This window comes from Mastomys coucha, unplaced genomic scaffold, assembly GCF_008632895.1.
Source record: "Mastomys coucha isolate ucsf_1 unplaced genomic scaffold, UCSF_Mcou_1 pScaffold22, whole genome shotgun sequence".
NCBI lineage: Eukaryota > Metazoa > Chordata > Mammalia > Rodentia > Muridae > Mastomys > Mastomys coucha.
Genome location: NW_022196905.1, coordinates 57,277,485 through 57,302,280, shown reverse-complemented (window position 1 = coordinate 57,302,280; position 24,796 = coordinate 57,277,485). Strand labels below are relative to the sequence as shown.

Sequence of the window (24,796 nt, the reverse complement as noted above, 5' to 3'; positions counted from 1 at the left end):
CTGGAACTCACTCTGTAGACCAGGCTGGCCTCGAACTCAGAAATCTGCCTGCCTCTGCCTCCCAATTAAAGCTGGGATTAAAGGCGTGCGCCACCACCGGCCAGCAATAAATTGTTTTTAAAGAGCTGGAAAGATGGCTCCACAGTTAAGAGTACATACTCTTCCTCTAGAGGTCAAGAGTTCAGTACTCAATACCCATGTTGGGTGGTTCACAACTGCCCGTAACTCTAGCTGGGTGTGGGTGGGGTAGGGTAAGAATCTGATGCCCTTCTCTGGCCTCTGAAAGTACACACATAAATAAATAAATTAATAAATCAAACAAACAAACGTAACAGGTAAAAAATGAAACCCTTAAAAGACTGTAACATGTCTCCTGGCTTAGACCCAGTTCTCAGAGGCCTGGCAGACCTCACAGGCAAGCCACCCCAGGGGGGCATGATAGCGCAGCCTCCCACACTGGTGTGGTCCACATGGATGCCAAGCTCATGCCTATCTTGTCTTCAGGGTGCTTACTGTTCACTATGCTGGGCATGGTCACAGCTTGTTGGATGTAGGGTGAATACCAAATGCCCAGCACAGACCTTCTATTTTGTCCTCAGACTTTATCTAACAGAAGTCGTGGCGTCCTCGGTTTGCTGATGGTTAAACTTATATTTTAAATGTTTTTATAGTTGCTAGGGAACACAGGCATGGCAATAAAGATCTGTGTTTTGTTGGGCATGGTGGCAAGGCCTGCAATCCCAGAAGGTAGGAGGGGGAAACAGGAAGACCAGGAGTTCAAGGTCATCCTTACTATATAATAAGTTCAAGGATAGCCAGAGTTACAAGAGACCTTGTCTTACATAAACACACCACACACACACACACATACACGCTACACACATACACATGCTACACACACACACCAAGGGCTGGAGAGATGGCTCAGCATCTATAGGTTCTTGTCACCAAGCCTGAGAACCTAACCCTGATCTCCAGGACCCTCATGGTAGACAAAACAGACTCATGTGAAGTTATCCTCTGACCTCCACATCTACATGTACTATGGCATGTGAGACCTGCACCCAACACGAACAAATAAATAATGTTTAAAAAAAACCTAGGCTTGTCCCGCTCCAGAGCCTATATAACACACACACACACACACACACACACACACACGCACATTTTACCATTTTGTTCTTTGTGTATGTGCTTAACTATGTATGTAGGTATATAAGGATGTGTATGTATGTGCATAAATATGCACATGTATAAAGGGAGAGTTATTATATGCTTATATAGAAAAATATGTACACAAATATCTGCATATATATGTAAATATGTATACATATTTATATATGTGTGTTTGAAAGTATATATTCATATGTATGTGTATATATAAACACAGTATGTCTGTAATGAAAGGTATGAGATTTTTTTGGTTTTAGAATCAGGTGCCATATCTTGCTTTAACCATATGGTATCACATCTAAGATGATATATTCTGGAAAGCTCTGGAATGCTTTTAAAATGACATTGTATGTAAAAACCATTAACATAGAATTGGTGCACTTGGGGTGGTATGGTGATACCCTGGAAGCAATTTAAAATTGTTTGGCGGCCTGGAGAGATAGCCCAAATGGTTAGAGATACCTGCTGCTCTTACAGAAGACCTGAGTCAGATCCCCAGCACTTACACGGCAGCCCTCTTCTGGTCTCAGATGGCTCGGCACATGTGTAGTACACTGACATACATGTGTACAAAACATGGGTACATGTAAAATAAAAAATAAATTAAAATAATAAAAAAAGAATTGCTCTGTGAAAGCCAGGTATGGTGGCATATACCTTTAACCACAGATTTGGGGAGAAGAGGCAGGTGGATCTCTGTAAGTTTGAGGCCAGACTGGGCTACCTAATAAGTTCTAGGCTACATAGACCCCCAAGGAGGGAGAGGAGAAAGAGGAGGAGGAAGAAGAGGAGAAGGAGGGGGAAGAGGAGGAAAAAGAGAGGAGATAAAGAAGAGGAGGAGGAGGAAGATAATAATCATGACCGTGAAGATGGGGGGAAGGGAAGAAAGGGGCCCTAGCAGGAAACTGAGCTGTGAGGAGAACCAAACCCTGAAGTGGAGCCCCAGTTTTGCAATTCCCAGCACTTCACTTTTCTAAGAGGAAGATTTTTTTTTTAAAAGATTTATTTTATTTATTTGTGTACACTGTCGCTGTTTTCAGACACCCCAGAAGAGGGCCTCAGATCCCATTACGGGTGGTCGTGAGCCACGATATTGTTGCTGGGAATTGAACTCAGGACCTCTGGAAGAGCCGTCAGTGCTCTTACCCGCTGAGCCATCTCTCCAGCCCCGAGAGGAAGATTGTAATGTGTAAAATGAAGTATGTTGACTTGAGGCCTTATCAGAGCAGTTCTTACTCCCAAATCACACAACCCAGGAGAATGAAATGTCACACTGAATCCCTCTTGCAATAATATCTAGACAATGAAAGTGGAGTAATACTTGGTTCTAAGTGGCATTGAATTTATACTTTTCAATTTAAATGCCTTTTCTACCTGAAATCTTTGCAATATCCTATTTTTCCCAAGAATCAAGAGAAAAAAAAAGTCTAATTCATAAAGAACCCCCGACTGGTATATATATATCAAAAGCAAAAATAGGGGCTGGAGAGGTGGCTCAGCGGTTAAGACCACTGACTGCTCTTCCAAAGGTCCTGAGTTCAAATCCCAGCAACCACAAGGTGGCTCACAACCATTCTTAATGAGATCTTACACCCTCTTTTGGTATGTCTGAAGACAGCTACAGTGTAGTTACATATAATAAATAAATAAATCTTTTTTAAAAAATTAAATAAAATAAGAGCAAAACTAATTCAACTTTGTTGGTGGTGATTCCTAATTTCCTGCATAAATTAGAAGTAAATGAAGTTGTTGACTTTGTTGGAGTTTAGTGGGGTACAGCACGCACCAGGAAAGCCATGAGTGTTAGAGAACAGAGGCTATTTCTGTAAAGGGCAACCTAAAGGGCTCGCTGAGGAGCCACCCTTCAGCAGTGCCTGCGACTTGGATTTCAGAGACTCCACTAAAGCTTTTGGGTTGTTGACTCTGGCTGTTGCTCACACGTGCAATCTTTAGCTCCCACTGGGGAAAAAAACAGTGACAGATGAGATTTTCCCAGATGATTCCAGTTCCACCAACCAAAATTCATGGGAGAAAAAAAAAATACAGCAGCGACTCAAAATAGAAGGCTTCAAGTCTAATTCAGTATCTGAGATGGACGTTCTTGGTCCTGCGTGGTTAGGATCACAAGGCACGGTAACCATCAGAAGAATAAGAGTTAGACCGCGTCACTTCATAAAAGGACAGGTCCATAAAATAAACAGACTGAACGGGTGAAAAGATCAGGGCGTTACGTGCCTGACAGTTTTCCATAGTTAGGAATTTTAAAGGAAACTGAAAATAAAACACACGAGACACTGCTTAGGTAAATGGCATAAATTGGGCAAAAAATAATGATGACCAGCATGCTGTTTTACTTTTCATCCAGCATTGGGGATGCACCGGGGACCCTGTGGTCCATTAGATAAATGCTCTGTCCCTGAGCAATGTCTCCAGCCCTCTTCTTAATTTTTATTCTAAACTAGAGTCTCACCCAGTTGTCCAGGCTGCCTTTGGACTCACTCTGTAGCCTAGGCTTGCCTTGAACTTTTCCTTCCTCCAGCTCAGCATCCCATAGCTAGGACAGCAGGCCTGTACCACCAGGCCCAGTGTCATCATTATCTATATATAAACATAACCTCGGAAAATCTCAGACTGTGTACTGTATAGTGTAGGTCTGGCAAGTTCAAGTCTAAGTTTGATTCCTGGCACATGAACGTGCACACACACACACACACACACACACACACACACACACACACACCAATGGTTATGATGACAAAAGAATAATTTTTAAGTTTAAGGGAATGCAGATGTGACTGACAGAGTATTAACTAGCAAGTGCTTGACTTTCAACCTGAGAAAACAAAGCAAAAAAAAAAAAAATTATTATTTTTCAGATCTTACCTAATCCGTCAAAATACATGGTATTTAGTATTTCACTTTATTTCAAGTTAGATATAAGTCTAATAAATGTTTTTACTTAAGATTTTCTGAGTGACAGAGCTAAGTGCATAGGACCAACACACAATGCAACTGAACCTGTTGAGCTTGGGAACAGGTACTCTATAAGGATAGACATAGAGGATCATAACCCTATAAACCCGTCATAAATCAAAAACCTGGAAAATGCGTATATGGAAATACTTAGTGGACAGCACCCTATACAGCATCACGATCCTATAGCTAACTGAGCTGTGGCTTGTGGATATTATTCTATCTCATCATAAGCACAAAGCAAAGAGAAAACTTGGAATAGCAGCACAGACTTTGAAACCTCAATGCCACTTCCAGTGACACACCCTCTCCAACAAGGCCACACCCCCTGAGCCTCTCCAAACAGTGCCACCAAATGGAGACAAAAAAAAAAAAAAAAATCAGAGGCTGGAGACTGAGGGACAAATTACCACACCACTTCCTTTCCTGGCAAAGAAGTAACTCCCTCAATAAACATTAGTTCTCCCTCTGTTCACGTGGGGCTCTAGATCCATGGAGCTGTGCGGCATGTATATTGATGCACGGAGCTGTGCGGCGTGTGTGCAGATGTGTGGAGCTGTGCAACGTGTACATCCCACCTGTGTTCATCTGCTTTGTATTATTTTAAGTTTACCCCAGGTTGCTGTATAATTGTAGTTCATTCTCTGTAGTTGGTATTTTGTATTCCTTCTAGTCCACAAGTAACCCACTCTACTGCTGATGGACACTTATACTGCTCACAGCCTTTTGCTATTATAAAGCATGCTTTTACATTCATGCCTGCTGGCATTAGTGTGCGTGATACAGTCTTAGGAATGGAAATTCTGGATCGCAGGGTGTATCAGCCAGGGCTCTGTTACTATCATAAGAGACCTGAGACAAGCTTCTTTATATAGAGAAAGAGGTTTATTTAGCTCAAGGTTTTGAAAGTCCAAGGGCATGCAGCTGTGTCTACTCACTTCTGGGAGCCACCCACCCTCAGCTAAAGGTGTGTGTGTGTGTGTGTGTGTGTGTGTGTGTGTGTGTGTGTGTGTGTGTGTAAGAGTAAAAGAACTGTGAGAGGAGGTTTGGGGTCCTACAAAGCTGTCCCAAGCACTCTTCTCACCCCCCCCAATCCTATCACCACACTGTGACTGAAGGACTTGCCTGTAGGTACCAACTCTTAAGGGTGCCATGTCCAATTCTACCACCAATAGAATGGTGGTAAGCAAGCCTCCTATAAGAATGGGCATCTGGGGTGTAGACTCAAGCATGTCCAAATAGTACTAGCCTCTTTTCTATTCTCCAGTCTTTCCCCACGTTTCTCCATTGTTTTCTCCCTCACAGACTACAGAATCCCTCCCAGAAGGTCAGTAAATGCTATATCGTTGAGCACTGGTCTGCAGTAAGCACATAGGTCTATGCTTCTAAAGGGTTCCACAGTCACCTGCTTCAGGTGGGGTACATGTGGCACTCCTGGGGGGAGGCTGGGGAACCTCGCTTTGCAGCACACCGTCCAGGGAGTCAGGTGGATGTTAGCAATTAGAACTACAGAGGTTTTTTTCCCCTCACACTTTCACTTTCAACTCCAACTTAGAACTGTGATCATCATTTTGTCTTCCCCTGTCAGATGATATTTAATCCTCAGAACACTGGATTTCATGTATAACAAGTCACTCATGACCTCCTCTGCTTCTAAAGCTGAACTGACACATAGATGTGAAACATTAGAGTCCACACACAGGAAGGAAAAGCCGCATCTTATCCTTTAGTGGCAGGTACCACTAACCAATATAAAACCCTTAGGAGCCAGAGTTGGGCACACTAGAAAAATATTCATACCTAAGAGGCTTGGGCCCTGGGTTGGATCCTCAGCATCACAAAACCAAAACCATTGAAAAGTCCAAAGAGGCCGGGCAGTGGTGGCGCACGCCTTTAATCCCAGAATTTAGGAGGCAGAGGCAGGCGGATTTCTGAGTTCAAGGCCAGCCTGGTTTACAGAGTGAGTTCCGGGACACCCAGGGCTATGCAGAGAAACCCTGTCTCAGAAAAAAAAAAAAAAATCAAAAAAAGAAAAAAGAAAAAAGAAAAGTCTAAAGAGGCACATGACTGAATGTAGTTTTCCATTGAACCTACTTACAGTTTCTTCATGGCTCATCATGCTCCAATCAAAAGGGACCTCCATAGGAACGGGGTGTTTCTTCAGCCACAATTCTGAAACTTTTCAGATAGGACCAAACCACTTCAAAGAATTCTGCCTGTGCTTTGTATGAGCCTAGATTTCAAGAAGTTGCCTGGGGCGGGGGAGCTAAAGGGATGGCTCAGTGATTAAGAACTTTTGCTACTCTGGCTTAGGACTCATGTTCAGTTCCCAGTACCCCTTATAACCATCAGTGACTCCAATTCCAGAGGACGCAACGCCCTCTTCAGGCTTCTGCGGTGCACAGACAAACACGGAGGTAAAACACTCAAATACATACAATAAAAACATTATATATTTTTTAAAGTATGAAAGAAAAAAAAAGTTGCCTGTCTACAATAATTTTAACAGGGTAGGAAGTGAAGGCAGTGACCACGTGACCTGACCACTAAAGTCAAACAGTATCTGTTTCTACAACAGAAAACACTGGAGTCCCTCAGAGCTGGATTTCTCACACTTTGGTGGCATTTTGGTGTCTGACTGAGAAGTACACTATATTCCTGATAGAGCAGCCAGGCGTCAATTTCTGTCTCAGAAAGAGCCCTGAAGAAAACTGGCACAGGGTGGCTGTGTGCAGACAAGCTACAGAGTCATGATTCAAAGTTTCAGAAGTATTCATACTTTAAGGGCTGGCGGTCTCACTGCAGTGAGCAAGACAGAGTGAGAGCCAGACGGGCTGCACAAGATGCAAAACAGAGCCGCGGGAACCATCAGAGCAGACTCAGCAATTACTCGGGAAAGGGAAACAGCCCATTCTGCTCACTGCATGGACTTGGGCTCTGACAACCTCGCCAGGCCAAGAGGCAAAGCAAAGCACCTACGGTAACTCATTTATCAAAAGTTCGCAAAACAAAATGCTACAGTCTGTTCGAATCTCTGGGGGCTGTCATCCCAATTGGCTTGCTGGAAACATTTTTAAAAAGCAATAATAAGATTTAAGCATGGCTCTGGGTGATGGCGGCACACACCTTTAATCCCAGCACTTGGGAGGCAGAGGCAGATTGAGGCCAACCTGGTCTACAGAGTGAGTTTAGGACAGCCATGGTCTACACAGAGAAACCTGTCTCAAAAAAACAAAAAACAAAAAACAAACAAAAAAACCCCAAAAAACCAAAAATCCAAAAACCCTAAAACCAAAAAACAAGCAAGCAAACAACCCAAAAGTTGGCATGATGGTACATACTACAACCCTACCTCTAAGCTAGCTGAGGCAGGGGGATTGCAGGTTGCAGGCCAATCTGAAACACAAAGTGAAACATGGGGAGTTGGGGAGGTGGAACAGTGGTAAGAGCACTTATTTTGCAAGCATGAGGGTCTGAGGTTGGATCAGCAGGACCCACACAAAAAAGATGACATAGCTACAGATGTCTGTAACCCCAGAACTGGAGAGCAGAGACGGGGGATCCCAAGAGCTGCCTGAACAGCTGCCATCAGTGAGTTCCTGGTATGTAAGAGACAGTGTCTTAAGCAGAGAGTACAGAATGATAAAGGAAGATGTCTGTTATCTAGCTCTGACTTCAGATTGCATGTGCACAGGCACATACACCTACAAGGTCACAGCATGCACTTCCCCCACCCCACAGGTGCTAACATACACACACACACACACACACACACACACACACACACAGCATACACATACGCACACAAAGCAAACATGATAAAAGCATGTATCCCAATTCTACTGGGCTTTCAGACATAATTATATTAATTTTCAGGTTTTACTAACACAAGCCAGTTCAAGCACTGTATACATACTAACTCATTTAGTCTTTTTTTTTTTTTTTTTTGCTACAGGGTTTCTCTGTGTAACCCTGGCTGTCCTGGAACTCACTCTGTAGACCAAGCTGACCTCAAACTCAGAAATCCTCCTGCCTCTGCCTCCCAAGCGCTGGGATTAAAGGCATGCGCCACCACTGCCTGGCTCATTTAGCGTTCTTTTTTTCTCTCTTTCTTTCTTTCTTTCTTTCTTTCTTTCTTTCTTTCTTTCTTTCTTTCTTTCTTTCTTTCTCTCTCTCTCTCTCTCTCTTTCTTTCTTTCTTTCTTTCTTTCTTTCTTTCTTTCTTTCTTTCTTTCTTTCTTTCTTTTGACAATTGAAGATTCTAGAACTGGCTTTATTCCCATTTTAGAGCTGGGGAAAAACTGAGTCATAGAAAGACTAGGACCTTCTCCCAGTGGGGCTTCATGCATGTTGATGACAGCCACAGTAAGAAGAAATACTGACTTGGATTTTGATCTAACGAGATTGTAAAAGTTCATCTGCCTTTAATGAAAGTGCAGAGGTTTGTTTGTATTTAAGCAGTTCAGCTTCACTCTGCACCACACAATTATGTTTCCTTTGCACAATGGCATAATGATCTGTTTCTAACATGAAAAACTCATTCACTGTGTCTAAAACAAAAGAATGGGCTACTTTTGCTTTTACAAAAACATCATCTAGTTTTAAGCAGAAGTCTACAGTGTCTCCTGAGGGAATTATGGATTGGAGCTTCAAAGAAAGCAGGAGTTGAGGAGCAGTAAAGGAGGCCTGGGAATGCTTTGCTCTGTAGAGAGCCTGAATAAACCAGAGCTGGCGGGAGATGTTTATAACCCCAGCCTCAAGAGGTGTAGGCAGGCAAAGCAGAAGTTCAAGGTCATTGTGACTGCATATCAAATTTAGGGCCAGAATAGTGAGCCTTTATCTTAAAATACAAAAGCAGTAGATAGATAGAAAAAAAAAACTGCTTAAAAACAGCTTAAAGCAGAGGCAAATACAGTCCTCATAAGTTAAAGAACAAAGACTGTGAAATTAGAGAAATAGATAGATAGATAGATAGATAGATAGATAGATAGATAGGTAGGTAGGTAGGTAGGTAGGTAGGTAGACAGACAGACAGACAGACAGACAGACAGACAGACAGCGAGGCCAATAGATTTTAGTTATTGGTAAAAAAGAAAGCTTCACTTTCAAACGAAAAAATAAAATAAAATCAAGATTCAAGAGACCTTTAAATGGGGGTCCCAGACTTGAGAGAACTAGCCTAGCTATTTTTTTCTTGTCCTATCAACCCTTACATTAATTTAAATAGCCAGTAATAATATTATTAAATACATCAAGTAGCTACATAGAGAAAGCGCCTTGCAATAGCTGTGGATGAGGATTAGAGAGCTGTCTAAGGTTTTCATTTCTCTAATAGAGTTGGTGCTGACAGTGTCAAGGGTGCTCAGATGCAGGTAGCTTTCCACAGGGACTTGGCTTGGATGGGAAGAACAGATCACTAAAGTCCACATTACCAAGACTCACTTACAAGTAGGGACGTACCACTTTATGTCTAGAATATCTATAACACCCCCATCCCCAGAAGAGAGCAAGTCTCAAGAAGAATATAGAGTACCGTGTGTTGTTGTTCAGTGAACGAGGGAGACTAACTAAAGAAGCAAGTGACGAACGAGCACACTGTGACTCCATGTGCCAAGCTCCACCTAGAAGAAAGTACCTGTCTCAAACTTTCATTGGGAGCACTACTAATACATCAAGGAAGAGCACAAGAAAGCAGAGGACCTATAGAGGTATGACAGGAGGGACTCTTGTCCTGATGCTTACCCAGTGTCACTTGAGTCACCTTTATCTCTGTGTTAGCTGTGAAATGTTCACAGCTGGCCCTTCCTAGAGAGGTCTTCCTGGTTGCTTCATCACAGGGTACCTTCCTTCCAAAGCACACACATAAGTTACATAGTTACATATTAGTCTACATAGTTACAGCAATGCAGACAGATTATGGAGCATCTTCTCCTGGTGATGATGAGTAAGGAGAAACACCATCCCTGGGTACCATTTGGCTCCGTCTCCAGCATGAACGCCCTCCAGTTAGAAGGATATAAACCAACAGTGACTGAACTGAATCACATAAACGTGTCAGAGGTGGGTGGGGCACTTTTAGAGTCTATGTCTCTCTTTTGTTTAACAGATTACATTTATCCCAAACTACTTAGATACTTTCTAATAAGGTGGCTATATCATCTTATGAGAAACCCTGCAGTTTAAATGAAGACAAAATGAAGCCAGGTGTGGTGGTATATGCCTTTAATCCCAGTGTTCAAGAGGTAGAGGCAAGTAGATCTCTGTAAGTTCAGGGTCACCCAAGGTTCATAGTGAGGTTGTCTAATAATAATAATAATAATAATAATAATAATAATAATAATAATAATAATAATAATAATGAAAGGATTATCTTACTTTTCTATCACTGTGAAGAGGCACCATCACTCAGACAATTTATAGAAGAAAGCATTTAATTGGGTGCTTGTTTCCAGCTTCAGATGGTTAGCATACATGACCATCATGGAGAGGCATGACAGCAGACAGGCAGGCAGGCAGGCATGGCTCTGGAGTGGTAGCTGGGAACTTTCACAAAGTTGGAGGCAGAGAGGAGAAACTAGAACAGCCTGAACTTTTGAAACCTCAAAGCCCACCCACAGTAAGAAACCAATTCTGAAAAGCAGTAGAGAAACTAAGTAGAAACACTGTGTTTGTGGTAAAAGGAAAAAAAAAAAAACTTGTATCTTAATGTCCTGTTAACTCAAAGGATGATATTTGCAACTGAATGTCCACAATGAAATCAATGTAGATTTTCCTCACTTGTTAAAGGCTTATTCCCCTCTCTAGAAAAAGTTATTGAAACAAAAACAAAACAACAACAACAAAATCCCTTGTGTCTGTGTCTACACTTATATAGTCACTTAGCACTGACAGAAGAGGGGACGCTTGTATTGTTAAACTACCTAATCCGTTTACCTAAACATGTATTTAAACAAATGACCCCAGGAGTCTACATTTACATTAGCTCTTCTGAGACGCTCCCACTCAGAAAGCATAAATTCAAGTAACTGTTTCTCCTCTGGTAATAAGCACATGGAAACTCCCTATTGAGTTAAAAAAAATTAACTTTAAAAGTTCTTTGGGCTATTTTTTTTTTTATTTCAGTCTTTTTACTTCTCATGTTTCTAGTTTTAAAAGGTCCTTTAAAAAGTATTAACTATGTGATCATAGAAAGCCACAAGGGAAATAAGTATTCTCTAACAACTCTTGGCAATTTACATTAAATTAGGCTAGCATTTTATAAAATGTTTTATATGCCAGAAACACTATATCAATTTAAAAAGTCTATGTTGTCTATAGCAAGGACAACTGAATCATGGATGATAGACAGATGAAGTGTACATTTATACATCGGGTTTGGAGACTGACAAAGGCAATAAGGTGAGCCTTGTGAAGAAAAAGTCGAAAACTCACCAGGGTGATATTGGTTTTGTCACTACCTACACCATAAAAACCAAAGAAAAAATCTGAAATCTTATTTGGTCTAATTTTATCTTCTTTACAAAGCATAAGTGCTAGCTGCCGCTTTTTGACATAAAACAATGCCCTTTTTACTTTTCTTATTCCTCACTATGAAAACCACTGACTGGCTCCTCATTTGTCGTAGATGGGCCTGAGGCAATCCACAACTTGGAGGAAGGAGAGAAACAAGAACAGATTCTAGAAATCCAACTGGTGTAAAGGATGATTGCAGAATGGAAACCGTTTGGACGTGACATTTATTCTCTTGCATGTGCAATTGGTCTCCAGTTGTTTCTTTTCAAGCTTTGAATCCCATTAAGGCATGCCATCTTAATTAAAATGTAATCTCTGGTTTGAAAGTTAACATCAGAGAGGTAGCCCAGAGCAGCAACAGGCTCTGAGCCAGGCCCGCTGTTAGGGGATTATCTTCTGCCTTGCTTCCAAGCGGGAGGAGCATGTGTCTACGAATCTATATTAGTTGGTTACATCTGCTTGGACAGAGCTGTAACACAGATGCAAAAGAAACAACGACAAAGAGAGGGAAATGGGGAAACACAGATAATCTGCGAACAGGAGTGGAGAAATTATTGTAAACTCCAGATTGCAGCAGAACACATAAAATTATTTCTTATAGAAAGATTTGATTTTATAAATAAGAGCATATACCTATAATGATTTACACCAAGGTTTTAACGTTGGTTTCTCTAGGAGATGAGAGTACAGGGAAGCTTTTTTGTTTATTTGTTTTAGCCCTGCCTGGCCTAGAACACACAACGTAGACCAGACTGACCTCAAATTGAACAGATTCACCTCCCTCTGCCATTCTAGTACTGGGATTGTGGGCTGTGTGCCACCATGTCTGGCTTACAGAGAAACTTTTACTTATAACTTTAAAAAATTTAATTAAAAAATTTTAATGTGTATTTGAGTTTTGCCTACATGTATATCCTGCACCGTGTGTAGGTGCCCAATGAGGCCAGAAGACGGGGTTAGATTCCTTGAAACTGGAGTTACAGGTGGTTGTGAGCTGCTATGTGGGTGCTTGCAATCAAACCCAGATTGTCTGAAAAAATATCAGCAAGTGCTCTTAACTTCTGAATGAGCCACTCCTCCAGCCCCCACTTCTAACATTTTAGAGTAATTTTTTGACACTGAAAATAAATATATCTATAGTCATGCACACACACACACACACACACACAAACACACACACATACACACACACATACACACAAAGCACTTTTGTATTAGAATGAGCAAAGGCACTGGGCCCCTTTTGCAGCAGAAAAGACTTGACTGACAAGTTCCTTGTCAGAGACTGCTCTATGTCACTGAAGTCCCTTTCTCAACTATCAGTAATAAATGCCAAGACAAATTTATATAAAAGCAAGCAAGCAAACAAGCAAACAAAAAACCCTTGTCTTGAAACCTGAGGAAGAGAACATGCAGATTTCACACTAAGACAGTGAGGATTACTCCAAGGAGACTCGAAGCCAGTCCTTCTCAACCTCCCTAACACTGCGACCCTTTAATACAATTCCTCATGTTGTGGTGACCCCCAACGGTAAAATTATTTCCATTACTACTTCCTAACTATAATTTCGCTACTGTTATGAATCATGATGTAAAGATCTGTATTCTCCGATAGTCTTTTGGGGGTCATGACCCACAGGTTGAGAACTACTGTTCTAAGGGAAAAGAAGCTCAGGTAGGGTGGTCAGGAAAGGGGCCATCTCAGAACACGATTCTGATGACAGAACGATCTGTGTAATGCTATAGGCAGGGAACTCATGTTGCTGCTCGGGGGTGGGGGTAGGGATGGGGGTATGACAGCTCATGTCCTGTGTAAGCTTGACTGGGTCATGGGATGCCCAGGGATTAAGTTCAACATTGATTCTAAATGTGTCTGAAACAGTAACATTTGAATGGATAAACTGACTACAGCAGACATTCCCACACACCCCATCACACCACATACACCCCATCACACCACATACACCCCATCACACCACACACACACACACCACACACCACACACACACACACACACACAGACCAGTGCTGAGGAAACCATTCAAAATCGTGAGAGTCTGAGAAGGCAAAGGCAGCCGTACTGAATTCTCTCTGCCTGACTGTGTTGAGTTAGGAACATTGATTCTACTCCTTCCATCCTCAGTTCATCCACAGATGCCCTCCTTTGCATTCGACCCTGCTGGATACCAAGGTCTAGTGGTGATAAAAACAATTAAGGACCTTCTTCCCTTAGAGCTCAGGCAGGTGAGTGGATGGATAAGCAAGAAACAAGAATAAAGTGAGGTAACTGCCCAGTAATGGGAATTACCTGGAATGTTTTTCTAATGATTCCAGGTAATTTGCTTTCTAAAATAACAGTCCAAGACACTGCTGAAGAACAGGCCACAACTTTGAAATGTGACCTTTACAGAGGTCACTGAATACCCTATCATTAACAAATAAAAGCATCAGAGAAGGGGAACTTGTGGCCTCCTTGTGATGAATGAGGAGGTTGTTTCCAGAAATACTGGTCAGGCCACCTGATACAATCTAGTTCTATACTAACCCCTGGAAACAGAATGTAAGCTATATGCACATTTTAAATTATCTGCTAAACACATCTGAAAATGTTAAAATGAATGAAGGAAACTTAATTTTGGTCCATGTAATTTAATCCTGAATATACAAGACACATTTTCAACACATAACCATCACAGAATCTTATTGAGATATCGTGCATTCTGTTTCTCAAACTGTGCCTCGGCATCTATGGTGCTTCCACTGATGGGCATCTCCTTCCAGAACAGCCACATGTCCTGGGCTCAGTACTATATTAGAGAGGAAAGGTCTAAGGTATAAACATGTCCTTTTACAATACAAGCCAACTTTAGGTTCAACATCCTTGTAAAATCTATTCTTAGGAATAGATTTATTTTTCATAAGCAATTGTCAGAGTCAAAGCATTTGCTAAAATTGCAAGGCAAGTGGCTCATGTTGAAAAAAGGAAAAACAGACTTAAAAAGAATTGAAGTGCAAGCCTGTCTCCTGAAGCCCATGCTTCTAAGGCCCTCAGACTCATTTTTCAAAGTCAAAAATAAATTATGTAATCAATCCAGTGTCATGAACAGAAACCTTCCAACAAATACTTCAGAGTTCATCAAGTCCTGGACATTCTTTTTATAGATGAGAAGAATCCTTGCCAACTCTTGTACCCGGCAGCCGACTTCTGTCAGGCCTGACAGTCAGTCAGTCAACTAGTTTTTAGCTGACATGGATATTACAGTGTCCCTGCAACTGCACAGTAAGTCATAGGTGACAAGCCACTCTAAAGGAAACTTCAGAGAATGGGTAGGTATTGGAGAGTGAAAAGTCTTCAGAACATAATGAAGAAACCTTCTCAGAGCCCTTTCCTGAACGGTAAAAAGGGGACAAATAGCTGAACTCCTAGCACAGGTAAACCCAGAATAGCAGGGAGAATGACTGAAAGTTATCTGAAAATATATACTATGTTCTTCAGAGTCATTGGACTTGGGGACACAAGGCTTAGTGTGGCCTTTGCCCATCTTCACTTAAGAGAGTACTAGGCTGGCAGACACAACAGCCATGCACGAGGCCCACTCGTAGTAGCCAGGCTCTATTTAGAGTCCTGAAAACTGTAGTGTGGGTAATAAATTGATACCTTAAAATGCCAAACAGATGGTGGACTTAGATTGTTTGTTTTGAGACAGGGTCTCGCTACGTATGTCTGACTGACCTGGAACTTGCTGTATAGAGCAGGATGACATCAAACTCACAAAGATCAGACAAATGTGTACACCACCACACCTAGCCCAGATGCTGAAATTTTAGCACAAGTTGGCCTTGGGTAAAATGTAAACAAAGCTAACGCCAGAAGGAAACAACTTGAAATGTTTTTAATTAAGTAATGTAGTTGCCAAAGCCACCTGGCTTTAATGTAAGTGAGTTGATGTTAGGTTCATTGTTGCCGTGTTATTTACAATCTCCAAGGAAACACATCTCCGCAAATATCCATGAAGATATCTATGACATTTCCAAGAAGTTTAACTGAGAAAGAAAGACCCTCCCCGGATGTGGGCAGTATGTTTATAGGGTTGACTGCGTAGGATCCTGGACAGAATATAAAGGAGGTAGGAGGAAACGCTCTCATCCCTCTCTCTCTGCTTTCTGTGGTCCCAATGAGACCAGTTCCACACACTCCTGCCCCTCGCTGTTACTCTCACAATAGACTCTATCCCTGCTTAAACTGTGGACTGAAGTAAATCCTTCACTCTTAAAGTCACTTGTCACACAATGAGAAAAGTGGTAACCCAGGAGGCTAAAGTATCAGTCAAACTAGTTGCCAAAAGTGATTTCAGACCACCCTCCTATGTAATGCCAGGTAGCTCGGAGCAGGGGTGGGGCCGGCCGTGTTCTTAGTCTCCAGGAGGCTCCGGAGAAAGATGCTGGGCTTACAGAGTCTCAAGCAAAGATGCACTGTCTTTTGTTTTTGTTTGTACCAGAAATGTCAACAGGTAACATATATTACTTTTTAAGTCTATGAATGATCATAGAGACTTAAAATTACTGTAAGGGTGCCTGCACAGTCACTTCCGAGCAGTGTAGTTTATGGGTCAGCAAGATGTCTCAGTGGGAAAAGATGCTTGCAACACAAGCCTGGAAACTTGAGTTTCATCCCTCCAACCCACATAAAGCCAGAGAGAACTAACTCCATAAGGTTGTTCTACACAACCAGGTACACACTACATCATGTACACAGAAAGCAACAAATAAGAAATTTAAAAAGAACTGGAGTTTAGTTGCCACAGAAAAGGCAGCTCTCATAGGCTGTAAAGAAGTGCACAAATACATCTTCACTAGTACCACATTTATCTTGTCCGAGCAAACTTCTAGACATGCATCTCCTACAAGGTACCCAGCTTCACTCCACTGGCCCTCTCCCCACCCTAATTCTTTTTTTTTTTTTTTTTAAGAATTATTTATTTTACTCGTACAAGTACACTGTAGCTGTACAGATGCCGTGAGCCATCATGTGGCTGCTGGGAATTGAACTCAGGACCTCTATTCACTCCAGCCCCGCTCGCTCCAGGGTAATTCACTGTAGCTGTCTTCAGATGCACCAGAAGAGGGCGTCCGATCTCATTACGGGTGGTTGTGAGCTACCATGTGGTTGCTGGGATCCGGACTCAGGACCTTTGGAAAAGCAGTCAGTGCTCTTAACCTGCTGAGCCATCTCACCAGCCCCCCACCCTAATTCTTACACCCTGTGTCCCCCACATCAGCCCCCCTCAATCTTAGTATCTCTTTTCACAACAGAAAAGGAATACTTCCTCTTTAGGAGACAGAGGTGAGAGGCTGCAGTGACAAAAGTCTCCCAGCAGTAATGGAAAAGGGCAGCTTAGGAACACTCCCCACCCCAGTGACACCTGTCCTATCATAGTAAACACCCACGCTGTGCACCGACTGGACCACAAATCCAGAAGACCAAGCAGCGGAGCCAGAAATGGCATTTGAAGGGCTGTGTTCCAATTTGGTAAGAAACAATTAAAAGCGCTTGGCACCATTATGGTGCAGGAAAGGCCACTCCGTGGTTAAGAGAGCTTGCTGCTCTTCCTGAGGACCTGAGTTCAGTTCCCAGCACCCACGAGGGGCAGTTCACAACCACCTGTAAGTCCAGCTCTAAGGGATCTGACGCCCCCTTCTGGCTTCTGGGGACATTGACACACATGTGGCATTCATTCATTCATATAGGCACAGAGATCCATATGAATAAAGACAACAAAAACATATCTAGAGGCTGGAAAGATGTTCAGAGGTGACCAGTGCCTACTGTCCTTTCTTCTGAGGACCTGAGATTGGTTCCCAGCACCCAAGTCTGGTGGCTCACACCTGTCTGCAACTCCAGCTCCAGGAGACCAGGCATCCTCTTCTGGCCTCCAGGGATGCTTGCACATACTTTAAGTAACACACCATATTACTTAGAGACAGTAGTTTCTAAGGAATCAGTGCACGATGGCGCGGAATCATGAATGCATAAACGGCCACCAAAGCACAGGATAAACCAATGGAATTTTAATAGAAAACGGGTGTAGAGAGCCTTACGTCGACTCAGACTGTGCACTGCAGCCAAACTTTAAGAAAGTATCCTTTGCTAGAGCTGTGGCAGCATTAAAGAAAAGTCACCACAGCTTCTCTATTTGTTCACTACCTATCTTCCTGAAGCCACTTTTTCTTCAGATACTCGATGGAAATGATGTACTACAAAAGAACAGACAGATGGAGAACAGCTACAAGGGATCTACCATCTCCTCCTAAACAGACATTACAGAGATCAGAATCAATAAAATCTGGCCACTGTTACTGCTAAACGCTTTTTGGGAAATACTGTTACAATCCCTAAAATGTTGTTTATATTAACAGATAAGGAGCTCATTGCTTTTCCATTTAAATAAATTTAAAGTCAGTATCTTTGCAATATCTCAGTTTCAATTTCTAATAGAGCAAGTATTAATAGGCATGAGCCACATAAACTTAATACTCTTTAGGCTACTTGATAACTTTTATTTGTTTTGTTGAGATAGGATTTCTCAGCTGGGTAGTGGTGGTGGCACATACCTCTAATCCCAGCACCTGAGAAGCAGAGGCATGCTGATGTCTGAGTTCGAGGCCAGCCTGGTCTACAAAGTGAGTTTCAGGACAGCCAGAGCTACACAGAGAAATCCTGTCTTGAAAAACCACAGCGGGTGGGGGAGTCTCTAGCTATGTAGACTAGGTGGCCTCGAACTCACGGAGAACCACCTGGCCTCTGCCTCAAAGGCGCTGGTTTAAAGGAGCATGCCGCCACACCTGACTCACTGACTTAATGGCTGTTTAAAAGGCAAACACTTCAGATGCTACTTGGTCATGGATACTTTTCTCTGTGAAGCCATTCCAGAATGCTCTATGGAACACTAGGGAAAAGGCCCCATCACAATCTAGCTATAAAATAATCCTCTGCGTACTCTCCTTAGATATTCTGCAGCAAATTAACTCAACGCTGATTAGAGGATTTCCTCTCGAGCAGGAGTTCTATGTCTACACCCGCCCATGGCAGCGAAGGTACATTTGCTTTGGCAAGCATGATCAAGGCTGACCTCATCCCCTTAGAAGACGCCTTAATCTGGAGAGTTCTTTCACTGAGCAAATGTTACAGAACAGTCAAAGAGAAGTGCCAGTGCAGGTTAGCATGCTCCTGCAACGAATAATCCTGTTAGGAGACGTGTCTCGTGGTGTCTCAAGAGCATAGTAGATATGTCAGTTAGAATCAGGGCCACTGTCATTTACTGTTCTATTTCTGACAAGAACAAAAGACCTGACTTAAGTAGCTATGTTGTGAACAACTCTCTCAAATAAAATGAGTGGGATAGCAGCAATTTATACGCTAGTGACAAGTCATGTTGGTAAAAACTGAACACAAGCCAAAAAGAGCTTAAGAATTAATTTATACTACCAAGATGGCTTTTTAGAGTGTTTAGAATATAGAGAAAGACTAGTTCTCCACTTGGAGCAAGGCCGAAAGCCTCCGTTACAGAATTTTGTTATAAATCTCTCTCTCTCTCTTCCATCAGGTGTCCAAGTGACTGGCCAGTGCTTTTCACAGATGTGAGGGGAAGTTTCGTGGAAGTTGAGTTTATAAAAGGTCAAATCTGACAAGTGTATCACCTGAGGGCTGAAGACTCCTATTTCCCTATACAATACTCTCTTTTCACCGAACCCTTGGAGTAAGAAGATTGCTACTTAATCTGTCTCTATAAAATGTTCTTGAGTACGGAGGCCTGGGGCATGGCTCAGTGGGTAAAGGAGCTTGCTGACAAGCCTGATAATCTGAGTTCGATCCCCAGGACCCATAAGGTAGAAATCGAAGCTACAACTCAAAAGTTTTCCTCTGGTCTCCACCCATACTCCATGGCACACACATACATACACACACACATACACACACCCCTCTGTCCCCATCAAGTGCACACAAAATAAAGAGATAAAATGTGATTTTAAAGCTCTCTTGAGTACTTTTCATGGTCATGGTTGTTTTCTCTCTCTTTTTGGCAGTGCTTGGGATAGAAGCCAGGGATTGATGTCTGCTAGGCAACGAACGGCTCATAACCTCAAGCATACGGAGCCTCGGATCCCATCGTACCTCACTTAAGGCCTCCCAGCAACTGCATGAGATAATTACTATAATCATTCCCACTTTACAGATGAGCAAACACACTCAAGTTGCCTGAGGTCACTAGTTTATAGCTAGCAGAGACTGGATTTGAATCCAGAAGGTACTCTCTCTCTCTCTCTGAACTTTCAAGTGTGGATCTGTGGGGCGCATCTGAGACGAGGCACGGCAACGTTACATGAGTCATAGGACTAGGGTATTGATTGGGTAGGACGGTGGCGTTTAGCTTTAGTTAAAAGGGTGGCCTCAGCTTTAGTTAAAAAACAAAAAAGCAACAAACAAACAAACAAAAGAACCATCTCCGCTACTCTCAGGGCAGGTGTTAGACCTCATCCTCCTGATGTCATGCTCTTGACACGCACCACGGACCCTGACCCCTCCTGGATCATCTGCTTCCCTCCTTTGCTTCTGCTAGTGACCTCTGAGACACTGGCCCGAGCAGCAACCACTGAGTTAAAGGAGCAAACAAAAGTGAAACTCCACAAATCCACGGCTGCCCCTTGGTTCCCCACAGACACCACAACCTGCGGATGCTCTCTCTAGTCTCTCGTACAAAAATATCAGAGTTTGCAAATAAGCCTCCACATCAACTCCTGTATCCTTCAAATAACCTCTCGGTTGCCTATAATGCCCGGTGTAACACCGGTGCTCTGTGACTGACATGGAACCTGAGGCCCAGGAGGGTCAAGATCTACTTGGCATCAAGAACATTCATTTCCAGGTGATATTCCTACACCCTGGAGAGGATGCAAAAGAGCCTACTTGGAAGCAACAGAAAATGTGGGCATTTCTATTCACATTTGAAACCTGAAATTAGGAAAACATAGCTGGTCATTGGCAGCGGCAGAGGGGGTTAGGGGTGGGGATGGGGGTGGGGAGGCACTCCTGGAACCCCAGCATGTGGGAGGTGGAAAAGCAGAAGGATTAGCAGTTCAAGACCAACCTCTGACAGAAAAGGAAAGCATGAGAACCACAGACTGACTGTACTGTCATTTCCTTAACATCCCCGCTTGGTACAAGTGGCCTACAGCTCCAGGCACATCAGGACGCTTATGCCTAGCACCCGAGACAAGCAGGCATATTCTTCAAGCCACTTATTAGGTTAGCTGTGGAAGCCATGACCGTCTCTTTTGTACTGTAGTAAGCTACCTTTCCCCCACGGGTCCAGTACCGACATAGATTCCACTTTCCTTCTTACATGCACTGATATTCATGAAATGGATGAGTGAGCAACTTGAAGCGAGCTCCAGCAAAGAACTGCGAGTGATTCTGGTCGCCATGCAAGCAGAAATCAGGCAGGAAATAGCCAAGTGCTGACCTCACCTCATACATTCCTCTCAGACACATCATAATACAGGGGTGGTCAGGTCTGAGCAGAAGTTGGTGACAGGAAAATGGCACAAAAGAGCCCTGATCGTATCAAAACTTAAGAGTCATAGCTCCTATTCTTATCAACGACCTTTGTCTGAGTAAATGCTATCTGTGCCTTAGGAAACTGGCTAAAAGTATATTTATATGGTTTTTAATAACTATGTTTCTTAGTGGTTTGTTAATAACTTAATTTTTTTTCACCGATCTAGAACTTGGCTACTCAAAATGTGTTTGCAGTGGGATAGCCTGGCGTTTACCTGGTTGCTTATGAGAAACGCAATCTTGGGTACCACCAAGCACTTTAACCCCCATCACCCATGGAACCATGGCTCACATGCACATTGCAACTCAAGAGACACTAAAGTCTCGAAAAAACAAAAACAAAAACAAAACAAAACAAAAATTCAGCTTTTATCTATAATTCTAGTCAGTTTTTTTTTCTGTTGAATTTTTGAACCCCAAAGCTTATCGTTTTAAATACATCCATAAACATCCTTTAACAAACACTATAAACTTTGCCCGTAAGTCCCGAATTCTCTTAAGCAAACTCTGTATAACGATGGTGTTTTCCTCATTACTCCCCGTATACTTGAGACGAGCATCCCGACCCAGGTACCAGACGAACTCTGGCCACCCAAGCCTTATCCTTTGATCCCCATCTTAACTTACTTTTGTTTGGTCGTCCGCTTTAAACACATAGCAGAGGCTCTGCCGGTGGGCAGCATCCTCCTTAATGAGACAAGCAAAGTAGCTCGGATCGTGACTGTTGTGAATCAGTTTGTGAACACGCTGAGGCTTGCACTCAAAGATGCTGGAACAGATCAGCGGGTCCCACTGTTGACTTTTCTTCAGGTCAGGTTCGCACCGCAGTCCAGAGGGCGAAACCCAAAGGCGGACTTGCTTCGTCCCAGGCTCCTTTTTGGAGCACTGGCCACTGAGTCTTCGTACCTCGGCTACCACCCACGGCAGCATGGGCATAGTGGTGAGAGAATGCACGGGTAAAGAGCCCACCAGCTGCAAGCCGAAGTCCACGGAGACCTCGTTAGGGAACGGATGCTTCCTCGCGGTGAACGTGATTGCCTCCATCCTGGGAGAGATCTAGAGAGCCAGGAAAGCAAGCGTGCTACAATTTTCCTACTTTAAATGAAGTAATCTATTTCACATGCTTCTGAGGGCAGAATCCTAGGGGAGAGAAAAAAAAACCCAGGGTATTAGAATTTAATGAAGCCACAGAGATAGCTACTTGCAGAATTGTTATTCCAGAATTTAACAGTCTGAAACTGAAACGTAAGAAGAAATGGATATTCGTTTAAATAAACCCTGCCTAGAATGGGATGTCTTGAAATTGTATTACACCTAAAATTAACCAATTACAGCTAAAAATGGTGTGACTGTCACACTCACTCGCTGTGGGACACAAAGACCCTCGGGGGGGGGGATCTGTTGGAGAATATGAGCCTCCTATAGGCAGGGTGCTGGAAAAAGCATAGTGCAAGGGGGTGGGGCTAAGAGACGGCTCAGAGGTTAGGACCACGTGTGGCTCTTATGGAGGACTTGAGCTTAGTTCCCAGCACCCACATGTTGGTTCAGAGCCATCTGTAACTCCAGTTCCAGGGGATCTGATACCAGATTCTCACCTTTGCAAGCACTGAGCCTGCATATGATGCACAGATACACATGCAAGCAAAATACTCACACATCCACATATATTAAGACCACAGGAGAAAATGAGATGGCTCTGACAGTTACAGTCTGATGGATTACTTAAAAATTGTGTCATGGGATTTTACTGAGAATAATACAATTTGGTAGAGGTAACTTCCTGCCACCCCCAAAAGGAATCCTATAAGAAAAAAAAGTATCAGCCATCCCTCTTTATAGTTTTCTGAAGTAGACCCAGTTTTAACAGTTGACCTAATCACTTATGACACTTTCAAGTTTACTTTTTGAACAAAAAAAAAAACAGAACCTCTTTCATTCTAGGCTACTGTCCTATCACTGAGCTATAGCCCCAGGGCATACCCAAAGCTTATTTAACTTTACTTGATTTTTGAAGCAACGCTAGAAGGGTTTTCTTTTGTTTATTTTTTTTAATGTATATGAATGTTTTGCCTGAATATATGTATGTGTACCACATTGAATGTCTGGTACTCAAGAAGGCCAGAAAAAGACACAGAGTCCCCTGGGAACTAGAGTTATAGATGGTTATATGCCTGCATGTGGGTGCTTAGAACCAAACTGGGTCCCCTGTAAGAGCAGCCACTGCTCTTAACTACTGAGCCATCTCTCCAGCACCAAGAGGTGGTGGCTATTAAGATATTTTAATATAAATTTTAAGCACTAGCATCAGGAGAAAGAAAGGAGATGGGAAGAAACCAGAGACATACTTGAGGACATGGGCATGGGCTTGGCTAAGCAGAGTCTCCCATATTCAACATGTAAAGGGTCGTTATGCTGGAGTCTGTCTACATCAGAGGTTCTCAATCTTCCTGACGCTGTGACCCTGTAATACAATTACTCATGTTGTGATGACCGCCCCATAAAATTATTTTGTTGCTACTTCATAACTGTAATTCCTCTTCTGCTACTGTTATGAATCATAATGTAAATATTGGATATGCAGGATGTCTGCTATACTACCCATCCCCCACAATGGGTTGTGATCCACAGGTTGAGAACCACAGGTGTGGGGGGGCGGGGTTGGTTCTGATGTCTTGACCAAGAATCTGTGTTTACTGATGCTGAAGGTCCTTGTCCCCTGATTGGTTTTTGATCTATTTATAAAGATGTTAGTGGCTAATGGTTGGGCGGAAAGAAAGAGGTGGGATTTCCAGGTTCCCGAAGGCTAGGAAAGAGAAAGAGAATCAAGATACTTGGGGGAGAGAGACAGGAGAGACTTGGAGCTACAGGGGAGATCTTCCAAAATGTAGGCAGAAAGGGAAAGTGGCCTGAAAGTGTCCTTGGGCAGCAAGACCAATGTGCTTCACAGAAGAAAACAGGGCAACTAAGCTGGGGGCAGATTGAGAGGTGTGGAGCTAGAAGTGAAGGCAAGGGCACACTAGCCATGGAAGGCTTAGAAGAGCCCAGCCACAGAGCCAAGAAGCCAGCTTTAAAATGAGCCAATGTGCGTGTGTCTTTTACCCATGGATCTGAGATAGCTCCTGGGCAGGTGTGTGCGTGCGACCAGCTGGGTACACGAAGCAGTGTACACAAAACTACACGCTACACACAGGAGAAGCTCAGACTCACACATCCATACTCATCAACATATCCTTGGTACTTTCCACGGGCTAAATACCAAGGTAAAAATTAGTTTGCTTCATGCACTGAAACCCCACCCTTTAACCTTTGCCACTCTACCAACAGATGCCAATGGTATCTTTTCCAAATTCACACTCTTTTGATTAACTTCCTTTCTGTTTCATCAGCATTTACCCTTGATGCATCTTACAGCTCATCCCAGGGGATGGCAAAGCCTTTTTATGCTAAACTCAACTGCTGTTGGGAGCCGTGAATCTTGAGAGGCATTCGCCATGGCAAGATGGCGCCTACTTCCACTGTTAAC

At 42.9% G+C, this 24,796-nt stretch overlaps 1 protein-coding gene across 3 annotated transcripts in view; it reads right to left on the bottom strand.

Moving 5' to 3' along the window:
• Tbc1d1 (TBC1 domain family member 1) overlaps positions 1-24,796 on the bottom strand; it is a 199,481-nt gene that overhangs the window by 163,442 nt on the left and 11,243 nt on the right. For all 3 annotated transcript variants that reach the window (XM_031342384.1, XM_031342385.1, XM_031342386.1), the window contains exon 2: positions 21,901-22,413. In XM_031342384.1, coding sequence (XP_031198244.1) covers positions 21,901-22,317 — 417 coding nt within the window. In that variant the 5' untranslated portion in view covers positions 22,318-22,413. The remainder of the gene's footprint in view (positions 1-21,900; positions 22,414-24,796) is intronic.